The 12,795-nt window shown below is 45.8% G+C and overlaps 1 protein-coding gene across 1 annotated transcript in view; it reads right to left on the reverse strand.

Annotated features, from left to right (window-relative positions):
- The window catches only part of FAM135B (family with sequence similarity 135 member B), a 185,756-nt gene that overhangs the window by 84,150 nt on the left and 88,811 nt on the right, over positions 1 to 12,795 (reverse strand). The window contains exon 3 of the mRNA XM_033126537.1: positions 3,651 to 3,730. Coding sequence (XP_032982428.1) covers positions 3,651 to 3,730 — 80 coding nt within the window. The remainder of the gene's footprint in view (positions 1 to 3,650; positions 3,731 to 12,795) is intronic.

Raw genomic sequence — 12,795 nt, forward strand, 5'->3', positions numbered from 1 at the left:
CTGGCAGCTGGAGGGTGTCACCTGCTTCATATTCTCCATGAAAACAGGCATTTTTGATATGTAGGTGCACTTTAATGAACCCTGAAAAGAAATTAGATTGATTCATTTGAAGAGTAAATGTCTCTCCCCGCCCCCTACACACTGAAACTCATAAATGCTTCCACTTAATGGAAATGGAAATTACCTCTCAAAACATTACTCAAGCTAATCACGGTAATTTTTCTACATTTCCACAATTGACCACGCTGTCTTTTCTCTCGCTTTGATGAGTACTAACAGACGCCAGTTTTCTGCCTCACCATTTCACACAGTCTCAATAAGCCTGAACAATTTCCCTCCCCCAAGTCTATCTTCATTGATCAGCCCCCCGGGGCAACATGCTATTTTATTATTATTTTTTTTAACACCTCCAGGTAGAGACTGCAAAATCTATAAAACAGCATCATTTTGGTGGAAGAAAATAGCAAAGGCTGAGTACACTTAACCTTTATTGACAGACACGGGCATATGGACTCCTTATAACCCTGACCTCAAAAGAAAAAAGGAAACATTTGTGGGACCCACACAATGTGAGCAGGTCTTGGAGGCAAGAGGAATCACATTCACAGATGTCTGACTTCAGCTTTCTCTTCCTGGAATACTGTAACCCTCCCATCTTAATTGGCTATCACTCATCTCTGTATCTCGGGGCATAGATGACACTGTGACTTGTAATACAGAGCATATATTGGTTTTTGTTCCAGTTCCTGGCACACAGCTGCTAACACCCTTGGAATGTCTTAAGCGATGAGAGAGGAAAAAATATCTTTTTGTTCCGTTAATGAGATGCCCCTTTTGAAATACCCCTAGGTCACCCTAGGTTGAGGTCTGGTCGCCAGGGGAGCCAACCCTGTGACTGGAGGGTCAGTTCCACCCCTGGACCTCCGGGGGGGGAGGGGCTGGAGGTTGGTAAATAGGTAGAGACTGGGGAACGCGGCGTGCTCTGATAGGACATGGAGGCGCTGCGCCCTTTCCCCACACCTTGCTCTATGCACCTGTTCCATCTGTCCATTCCTGAGTTACACCCTTCTGTAACAAACTGGTAATCCAGTAAATCAAATGTTGCTCTGAGTTCTGTGAATCGCTCTGAGTTCATCGGACCCCAGGAGCGGGTTTTGGGAACCATGGACGTGTAGCAAGTTGGACGGAAGCCCAGGTGATGTGGAATTTGATTGGCATCTGAAGGAGACGGGTGGGGCCGTCTTGTAGGAAGGAGCCCTTCACCTGTGGGATCTGACGCTGTCTCCAGGAGAGGTGGACTCTATGAAACCTGAGTTGTATTGTAGGACACCCAGCCGGTGCTGGAGAACTGCTTGGTGGTGCAGGGGGAAAACGCACACGGCAATTAGTGTCAGAATTGTGGCTTTGTGCTTTGGCTTGCAGGAGGCGTCTGTCAAGTTTGTTGAACTGAGAGAAATCTGGCTTCAATCAAATGTCAGACATGTGACTGACAAGTGTAAGTACAGTGTATGGTTTAGGAATAAGACCATTTACAATCAACTACACACATACGTACACGTATTTCTATGTATATGCATTCCTGTGTATAAATAGTGATGCGTATAGATAGACCATTTGAAACCAAGTAGATACGTATGTGAGTACACATATTATACTTTCATACATGTGTGTGATACAATTATATATGCATCTGTGTATGTATATGCCGTGTGTGTACATATGTCATGTCTTACGATGACTACTAAGCATAATGAAAATAGTGTTCAATTTGAGTACTGAGGCACGAAATGAAGTTTCTGAGTCCCCACAGCCTTTGAGAAGGGAGTGCGTCCCCCGTTTCTGCCTGTCCCGTCTCACTGTGGGCAAGCGCTTCCCCTTGACAGGCCTCTTTTCTGCCACTGTCCCATGAACGGGAGCCGCCTGGCTCTGACGTGCACGGTCAGACCCTGTCTCTAGACGGTGCCCAGACGGTGCCCAGACGTGGCCGCAGCATGAAGAGCCTCTCACTGCCTGTGCCATCCCTCGAGGACAGGTACTCACACAGCGCTGCGTAAACCAGGGATCCCTACGCTGGGTGTCACGACACGTCACAGGCGGGGTGGGGACCCGATGCCTCGGCCACGCCTCCATCCCTCTCCCCAGCCTCCGCCGGGTCCCTGCTGCCGTCTGGCCCTCAGACTTCATGTGCAGCCTCCGCTCTCCTGCACCCGTGCTCTGGGCTCCCTCTGTCACAGCGACGGCCAGCCACCCTGTGTACAAGCCCCTCTGGTCGCCTTCGTCTCGGGGACACCTGGGCTGGCTCCCTCTCAAGCCGTCCTCAGTACCGTGCTAGCGGCTGTGCCATCGTGCTCTCAAGCCCCTCCCACCCCACAGCTCCCCACAAAGTCCTATTAGCCTCATTGTAGCACAAGGAAACCTGAGGCTCAGCGTGGAAGCGCCGTTCCCGGCTCTGAAGTGTGGCTCTCACGCCGACGAAGGGGGCGTTCACGTGACTCTCTGATCTCGGTCCTTTCTGTTGCAGGACCTGCGTCCCTCGTCATCAGCTTCCTCAACCTAACGTGTTCTCAACGTCACTGAAGTTAAAGGAGACCAACAGGAAGGTATCACAAAGGCTTGTTCCTTTCATGTTTCGGAAGAGCCAAGGGACATCCTGGCCTCAGGGGCTCCTTAGAGGGTCACCTGTAATTCATACTTTTGTATTTCTGGGAATGGCGCTGAGATGCACACAGAACACGAGGGCGGGACCTCCCCACTGTTTCCACATCCACGTGGAAGTGCTTCCCTCTGGACCCTCCCCCCGGGTCCCATGAGCAGATCTGACACTGCTGGTTGCCTATCCCTGTAACGCTGGGATCTTTCTAGAATACCAAAGTGGGGGGATCTCTTAACTGGTGGGAGCTCAGAGCCTGTCAGAGTCTCTCCTATGAGATACACAGCTCACTCAGACCAGAACAAACCACCAGTTTTCCAGAAACCTTCCCCTAAATCACCTTTTCAAAAAACATTGGCCGGGGGCGGGAGGGGAGTACAATGGCATGTAGTGTATGGATACATTTCACATACGATTCCTCCTCACAGAACCTAATCATAAACATCTAGCTTGGAAAATTAAATGAGAAATTGTTTTACATCTGGAGAAGCCACGCCTGTATCATCTACATAATTCAAGTGTCTTTCCATATCATGTGGCAACCAGAGCACAGATCTATTTAAGAGGAGAACCAAAATGAACTATTCTGCCCCTTAATGGATGAGACGACATCTTGGGTTTGAGCAGGGTTGGGTTTACGTCATCCAAGTGCTTTTGTTGCATCTGGCTGTGCCTCTGAAACTAAGTCAGTCCGCTCAGCTTGGCACACGTGCCCAGTGCCCCTCCCCAGCCAGGCTTATCCCCAAGTGCCAGCTGCCCCGGAGACAGCAGCATTTCCTTCAGCCAGGTTCCCCTCGCAACAATGTACACATACGGCCACACCAACAGTGGGTCTCCATTTCCAAAATTCATTCATCCAACATTCAACGATTCACTGACTGTCTCTCTGTACCTTGCAGCCAGCTACGCCCGCCCGGCAGACAGCGATCAATGAAGGTTTACCAGTGGGGGAGGCTTACCAGTGGGGTCACCAGCCCCTCACTGACATTCTCCTGCTTACCTGTCTGCCCGACAACCGAGGCGCTCAGTCTGTGGGGGATCCTTGAGGACACCTTCAAGGTCACTCGGATCTGGTAATACCTAAGAAAAGAGCAGAGAACAGGCTGCTGAAGAGCACACTTTTCTTGTTGGCTTCTTCTAAAAATACCCAGACTTAATCCTATAGGTCACAGACAACCATGGAAGTTTCTAGGCAGCGTGCACGGTCATCTGGTGTTAGGGAGAGGTTCGTTCTGTCGGCACAGTGGGAGAGGGACGGATGGGGCCATGCTGGAGACAGAGAGTTGAGATCACTTGGGATCACATGAGACACCTACAAGGTGGATGGTGACAGGAATAGGAGAAAGAAATAGGTCATATGGCACAGGTACACTGAGGGCTGAGAGTTTTCTTTCATCAGGAAAGTCTTTTTTTTTTTTTTTTTTTTTTTTTTTTTTTTTTTTTTTGCATGAAGCTTGAATGCATGGTGGAAAATTCACATAGAAATTGAGTGGCTACCATGTTGCAACCCAAATAAACACTTCCTTTAGAAACAAAACAGCTGAGCTGCTACTCTGGGGGTAGAACCAAACGCTTTCACCAGCGTATTTCTGTGCCCTTACTTTCAATATGTCACTGCCATTTCCAAATTCCGTCACGTCACGTCATCATGCAGGTTCCAATGCTGTCAGCAGACCCTCTGACCTGCCCTGCTTGGGCACAGGTACAGAAGCATCTTTTGAAGTTCTGTGCCTTGTGACTCATGACCCTTTTCCGTGCAAGCACTTGGGGACATTCCTGGCGCTGTAATTGTTCTCCCCTTCCACTGACTTCAAACCCACTGTACAATGGAATGTGAATAAAACCAAGTGAAATCGATGTAAAACGGACCGTGAGACACATCAGTCTGCCATGGCCACTGAGACCACAGCTGGGGTTCTTCTGCTATCGACTCCACTGCACCCTGAATATCTGTGTACGCATAGAATGCGTAGGTTGACATTCTCGTGTTTATGTGCACACGGAACTGAGGAGATGTAGGGCAAAGAGCACTGGCATTGGACTCATGTAACGGGTGACATCATTGGCGAGCTGTGTGACTCTGAGTACATCACACAACTTCTCTGAACTTGTTTTTTTATCTGTAAAATGAGAATTAAAAAAAAAAAAGGTAACTGTGATAACATTTGCTTCCAGGAAAGATGGAGTAGACATATTTTTCCCTATTCTTGAGTACAACTAAAACCTCCAGACAGTATGTATAAAACAAACAAATGAAGCTTCTTAAAGATGGAAAAGAAAGTGAACAGTCTAGGGATTTCAGGATCTAAGGAAAGACATGTTGGTGAGTTCTGGCCTCATATATGCCATAGAGACGTCAACCCCCCAGCAATGCTAACACCTGTGGACAAGGCATCTTCCCCCACTTGGCAAGAGAAGGTCTCGAGTATGGGAACAGATTTTCACTACTAATGGAGAGTGACAAGAATCTGACCTCCCCTTGTTTAAGTGGAGGCCATGTGGGAAGCCTGCATGTCCACTCCCATCTAGGAGTAACAAGACCACAAATATGCCCAAGTGATTCTTAACAAAGTTTGAAAAGCAATTCAATGGGGGAAAGAGAGCCTTTTTAGTAAATGCTCCCGAAGGAACTAGACAAACCAAAACCAAACAGAACAGAACGCTCAACTTCAATCTCACTCCTTGTACAAAAATTAACTCAAAGAGGATGACAGACTTAAATGCAAAAGGTAAAACTTTTAAGGGAAAAAAAAATGAAAGAAAGCTTCGAAATTTAGAGCTAAGCAGACTTCTTCTTAGACTTGGCATCAAAAGCATGAGCCATGAATTTTAAAATTTGATAAACTCAACATCATCAAAATTAAAAACTTTTGTTCTGAAAACTCCTCTGTCACGAGGATTAACAGACCAGCCCCACGGGGAGAGAAAATAGTCACAAATCCCAGGAGGTGATCCTTATTAGTTACGGGTCCATATTTGTGAATTTTCCTCTTTGGTACTCACAGTACCTTTCGTGGTCATTCACAGACCTGCTCACAGCTCAACCTCAAGTTTAAATCCTGAGGTTGAGCGAGATAACTGTCTCTTGCAGTCTATTTAGTGCTACATTTTCCCTTTAATTTTGGTTCATGACTCTGTTTATTACAGTGCTGTTGACCACAGGTTCAATGGTAATGAATCAAATATATAGTACGCGGTGCCTTTACACAGAAACACACCTAAACCAAGGTCAAGCACTGACCAGTTGACAAAAATGCTGTGACCAGGGGCTCCCAGGAACCCAACTCCGTATCTCCCCTAGGAGCAATGGCTCATGATACAGGGACAGTTTTTTGTCATCATGAAATCCACAGGGAAGTGCAGTAACTCGTAACCACAAACACCGTCACCTGTATGAGGGAAGGTTCCTGCCCTGTCTGCAGGAGTCAGCGGCTTCTCAGCAGTAACTAATTACCACGTCCAGAAATGTTGGCTGGGTATTGCTAGATCTTTCCATTTGGGGAAAGACAGAAATTTGGACTTTTTTATAAAACAGCTTTACAACTTTCAATGTTGGTTCCTAAATCAATGACAATGACAACAGCAAAAACAATTACCAGCAGCAATGATGGCCCCACTGCTAACAATAAGGCACTGTGTGGACAGAATGAAACGCACGTGCAGACTAGACTCCTGTAAGCCAACAACCGCCAAACTCTGATTTATATAAATGTAAGCCATCACTTGGAGTGTCTCTTTACTAAGAGACCTAGGCATTTCAAGAATTCCATCATCAAGGAAAGACACCAATCCCACCACCACCACCAGTTATAATATTCTTTTTTTTTTTTTAATTTATTGGGGTAACAATTGTTAGTAAAATTACATAGATTGCAGGCGTACAATTCTAATGGCTTCTTCTCTGAACATAAAAGGGGACAACCATGGCCAGAGACGAGGCATCATTCTTCCATCCGACTGTGCTTGGAGCAATTACAGTTATGCTCAGGGTGTAGTAGGCGTCTTTGTGCCAGGACCTCTACTAGGAATTTCTAGGTATAAACTCTTGTTTGAGCCTCCATAAATTCTCTGTGAAAGAAACCATCATCTCAAATGCCAACCGCATAAAGTGTCGAGCCATTGGGGACACCTAACTATTAGGTTGGTGCAAAAGTAATTGCAGTTTAAAAGGTTAAAAATAATTGCAAAAACTGCAAGTACTTTTGCACCAACCTAATACTTACCCAAAGTAGGGAGGCTAGCAAAGGAAAACTTGACTCTGACTCCAGAGTGAAGTTACAGGAGTCACATTTTGTTACATAAATCACAACCCTCTTATAAGCAACCCAAAGCACTGTGTGAATTCTTATTCCTTAAAAGCACTGGCTGCTGCTGAATCTTACTTACTCCAAGGAACTAACAATCATCTTGAACTTCAGATGCTTTATTGGAATATGTTGAAATGTTTCAATTAGGCTGATCCATCTGGACTCTGTCCTGATGAAACAGAATGCTTAAACATTTTTACTAATTCTCTTCTGTTTGACACATTCTGCCAGGTCATAAAGCCATAAACCACGTCATACATGACATACATGGTATCGTTGGAAACCTCTGGTGCACTGACCATGATGTCCATCTTAAAGATGAGAAAACCAACCTCTTCAGATGAAGAGATTTGTACATATTCAGTGAGTAATGTCAGCAAGTCTCCAAGAATGACCTTATTGTTTTATATGTGGATATCCGTTAACCATCTTTCAGCCACCTTCCTCCAGCTGGGGTCACTCAAGGAAGATGCTATGAAGAAGGGAGCATTTAGCCCAAGTCTTTGGAGAATGCACCCGGGATAGGAGAGGGTGGAGTAAAGAGTTCCAGTCAGAAGGAACAGAGAAGCCAAGACCAGGGGCTGGAAACCTTCGGACACTGGGCTGGCTCGTCAGAGTCGTCTAGATTTGCACAGGATTCCTTTGGAGACATAATAGTCATCCGTGTTGACTTCCACCTGTAAGAACGGCACTGAACTAGCTCCCTTACATAAAGTGGGAGGCAGAATGATGCCCTTCCAAAGACATGTGGGTCCTGATCTTCAGAACCCGTGACAAAGAATTAAGGTTGCAGGTGGCATTAAAGTTGCTAATCAGCTGGCCTCGAAATCAGGAGATTGTTCTGGATGACCTAGGTGTGCCCCAGGTACTCACAAGGTCCTTCTAAGTGAAAGAAGGAGATAGAAGAGAGTGACAGGATGCTGCAATCAGAGGAAAACTCCACCAGCCATTGCTGGCTTTGAAGTGGGAAGAGGCCACCAGCCATGGAGCGGGAAGGTGCGGGCAGCCTGTAGTAGCCGGAAAAGACAAGGAGATGGATTCTCCCCTCGAGTTTCCACAAAGGAAGCAATCCTGCCAACATCCTGATTTTAGCCTGGTGAGACCCATGTCGCCTTGTGATCTCCAGAATTGTTAGATAATAAACATATATTATTTTAAGCCACTAAGTTAGTGGCAATTTATTACGCCAGTAATAGTAAACTGATGCACACAGACTTTCAAATTTCCTCCTCATGACAAAACCGATAGATGGGAACGATTACCCCCATGTAAACAATATACAAACTATGAGTCAGTGAAGTCAGGTAATTTTCCTATAGTCAGATAGCTACTTAGTGAAAGTTTGGGGATTAAAATGCAGGGCCATTTAACTAAAACCAATCTCTTACTTGGGGAGGTAAAGCCTGGTGATTTAAGCTTCATAAGCTCACCTCAACTTCCCCATCATTCTTTTATCACCAGACGCTCAATCACACTTGCTCTGATGACTAATATAGTTCCCTCTGTTTTCTCAAAACCATTGTTAGAATAGCAATGCTAACTTTTGTATTCCTTAGAGCTCTTACCACCATACTGAGGACAGAAAAGAAACACACCGAATAAACATTTGTTCTCGGTTGATTATGGAAATCTCCATTATCACCAGCTGCTGGAGGAGACAAGCCATGACCTGTTCATCTCTGCATTTCCAGCAACTAATATGGTGCAGGCACATGCTGGCACCCAATCAGTGCCAGAGGAAGGAATGAATGAATGAATGAATGAATGAATGAATGAATGAATGAACGTTCATTCATCACAGAGAGTCCCTCAATAAACCACAGGTTATTCAATCCAGTCCCAACAGCTACAACTCTGTGAGTGACTCAGATGCCATTTTTATAAATCTAATAAAACTAGACATAATATTTCATAATGGGAATACAGAGATACATGACATTTTGTCATAATCACTTTCGTATCAGGTATATTATGAAACAGACACTCTGACCCAGCGACGCTTGACATGACCTAAACTACAAATCACTGTGTTTGTAAAAAGGTCAAAACTGAGACTCTGAAGTCAGAACGCTTAGGTCTCAAAGCCAAGTAGGCAAACTTAAGGTAATAACTTTCCTTCTCTGGACCTCTTTCCTCGTGGGTGCCAATGTCTGTACCAGCCTCACAGAATTGTGACAAGGCATGAACATAAAGGACAGTTCATATAAACCCCTTGCCTTGATGCTCAACCCCCGTATTTCATTAAAGAGAAAATATAATTACTATTCCCTAAGACGTGTGTGAAACAGACACCCTCCCCCATCCACACTCCTGATCTTTCCTCCATCCTCACTGGTGGGGTGAAGCCGAGGGGAGGGTGATGGTCTGGGTGATGGACGAGGTTCAGACATGCTTGTGGCACATAGCACTTGATGATGGAAAATGGCAGACGCAGGATGTAATGCTCTGCTAGGATATGGCTTTGCCCACTGCCTGGGGGGACAATGCCCTCTCTTTGAGTCTTAACCAGCAGAGTGGTTAAGACCGTGAACTCTGAAACTTTGCCTGTGACTGGCCGTGTGACCCAACTTGGCAGTGGAAGACCAACTGACCCTGGGGTGAAACTCTCTGGCCACGCAGGGAAGCCCAGGATGTCCTGCCAGTAAGAGAGCTCCTGATATTGCCAAAATGTCAGAGAAAAAAGGACCCAGAAAATGGCCTACGTATTTTTTACTATATACTCAAAGGCTGATTCATCTATTCTGACAGTATCCACCCACCCCAACAGGACGACAGAACACTTTGCTGGATCTTATTGGCCTTGATAGCAAATAATGAGATACTTTTTCAAGAGAAGTTCACTCTAATATTTCAATAAAACTTGTCTGGATCCCTGGCTCTGGTCAGAACACCAGAATTATAATAATTCATTCAGATTCCGCCGCTGTTCGCTGTGACAACCCTCCTCATTCTTCTACCCCATCTCTCTGCTGACCTGGACGGGTCTGTGTGGCTCCCACTGTGAACTGTCTGCTCAAAACCCATAATCCCCTCCTCCCTTACAAAGAAAAAATGGACTTTTTTCAAGGAAAGTAATGTGCCTACCTAAAATACCCATCTCTCTCTATCTGTCCTTTCCTTCCTCCCTCCCTACATACCTCTTTCCCTCCCTTCCTTCCTCTCTCTCTGGCAGAACTGAGATTTATCACGTACTAACGGTATACAACGACCCATGCACAGTCACTGCCTTTTTAAGTGACATTTCGCCTGCCATGTGTTGGTGTGTCACTAGTTCACAACTTTATGTTCTTTGACTTCAAGTTGGTATCTTGAAATTGGCCATGGTGGGAGTATTTACACCATGAAAAATCAACGAAGGTTACAAGCCATTTTCTTTTTCCCTTTGAGTCAGATTTCAGACATCCATCAGCAGCACCCCACGGCTCCTCTCTCTTCTCATTTCTACAGCCACTCCATTCTTTTAACCAAAAGAAATATGAAACCCAAGCAGAGTAAACAAGTGGGAATTTTGGAACAATTCTAAGAAGGTCATTGTTGGCTGAGACTCAAACTGTTGGGCCTTCAGGAAAAATCTATTTTATTTCTCAGAGACACTTCATTGCATAAAGCTACTTTAATTAGGCTCTTGGGATAATTCTCCTCTGAATTGACGGGAAGGATGACCTTTACAAGACATGTGCCCTTTTAACATAGCCTCAAAAGTCTGAACAAAATATCCATAGTCTTGCCCCATTTTCCCGTCTTCTCATGCACATTAAAAACCAAAACTAAACTACAGCAGCAGTAACAACAGTGATACTTTTTGTGACAATTTAAGATTATGTAAACTCGCTGAATTTCTGTTTCCTCAATGGCGATACCAGTTATGTTCTGGAGTTGATATAAACAGAAATAAATGGGCTTCAATAAACGAAGGGTATTGTAACTGCTGCTGTTCTTCTTACCTATTGAACCCAAACTGTACATAGACAAAGGTTCCTATTCCGAAAAGCAGCCCCTTGAGGGCGTCAAATCAGCAACCCAAGTAGCCTCGTGGGAGATGCTGTATATAAAAACAGGTTGCTGAGCTGCTGGACCACTGGGAAGTACCTCCTATGGCTGTGTCCCGCTCTGTGGTTCTTATTTACACTGCCTGGTGGACCTGTCGTTCCTGCCTAATGAGTCCACCAGATGGGGTTCTAAGCTGCACAAGAGGCCATGTGTCAATGCTGCTCTCAGAACAGGTGCTGGAGCCCATCTCTGCATCGCGCAGAAAACGTCCCCTGTGTAGAGGATGGCCTCTTCCCGAGAGCCGGTATGGAACGGGACTCATCATAAGCTGCCTGGCACCGAGTGCAGGCTCCACAGGTGTCTGCTGGCTTCCCTTTGGCTCTGAGGTGGCATTTGATTTTCTTTGCATGCGTGTTGCTTGATTAAATGAGGTTGCGGGGAAGCAGGCTTTTGAGCTTCTCGCACAGCTTGAAATGACACGGGTAATTTAAAGCCTCAGACCAGAAAATCTGCTGTGCAGTATCACACTGTGACAGGGGTCTCTGCAGAGAGAACGCTTCTAATTGGCAATGCTGGGTCCAGCCACCAGTTCCCAGCTGTCAGAGCGTGAGGCCAGGGCCGGGAAGCAAAAAACCAGAAACACCTCCCACGTCTTTCATGCAGAGGGAACAAAGGCCTGCCTGGCTTTCTTTCACCTCTGGCAGGCCAGGTATTAAATACGGGCTCTGCCACCTCCTGCGTGAGTGAGCTTAAGCAGTTCATTTGACCTCTCAGAGCCCTGCTTTTCTCATCTTAAAAATCAATCGTTGTGACGAGCAAATGTGACACTACATGTAGGACACCTGGCACAGTGCATGGGCCGCTGTAAGCTCTGAGTCCCTTTAAGTCTATCATGGTCCTTATTGCCATACTTACGACTTATCCAGATGTTGCGGACGGGAAGTTGACATAGAAAGGGGGCGGTTCCAAAGGCGCCAAGAGAGTTGGCAGAGTCCAGGCTGAAACACAAGACTGCTCATTTTTGTCCATGCAATCCACTGTCCCAAGACATTTGGACATGATTGAACTCTTGGATATAGATTGAGCTTAAGTGAGAAGAGAAGACCTTCTACCAATAGATGGATACGTTATTTTACCATCACTTTCAGATACTTCATAATTATTAATAGTAACAACCACAATATCAGAGTAAGAACAAAGCAGGGTCACCAGTTCTTACAAGTCAACCTGGAGTCGGGCATCATGCTGGAGGTTATACATGCTTTGTCACATTCGACCTACAGAATATTCATAAAGGATGGCCACCTAGGATCTCACCCACGATTCCTAGGAGGAAGCTGCAGTTCTGAAAAAGGTATCTTACTCACAGACTTGTAGCTTCGTAAGAATTGGGAGGAAGTTCATAGCTGCGAAACTCCAAAGACACAACAACAGCACTCAAATTGGGGGTCACCTCATCCATCTTAGCCAGTAGCACATGTAACTGGGGGACAGTGATGACTCATCATAGCATGAAGAGCACATATTGTGCCTCGGACCGGGAAAAGCCACGGCGAGCTTTCTGTCCATTTCATCCATATTCTTGCTACTTTGTTATGACGAACTCTAAATTGACCAGTGTTGGGTACAGGGCACCGAGACGAGACGAGGACACAGAGGTGAATGATACAGCAGGCCCTACCCTCAAGGAGCTTGCAGTCTGGCTGAGAAGAAAGTCAAGGTCACAAACAGTAATTATAATCTTAAGCAGGCTCTCAGAATTTCCGAGAGAATGAGAGAAAGGGCAAGTTGAGCTCAGAGTGGGAAGGAATGGCTTTCACGAAGACGCAGGGCTCCAGCTGAGGCAGA

Source organism: Rhinolophus ferrumequinum, chromosome 14 (genome assembly GCF_004115265.2).
Source record: "Rhinolophus ferrumequinum isolate MPI-CBG mRhiFer1 chromosome 14, mRhiFer1_v1.p, whole genome shotgun sequence".
NCBI lineage: Eukaryota > Metazoa > Chordata > Mammalia > Chiroptera > Rhinolophidae > Rhinolophus > Rhinolophus ferrumequinum.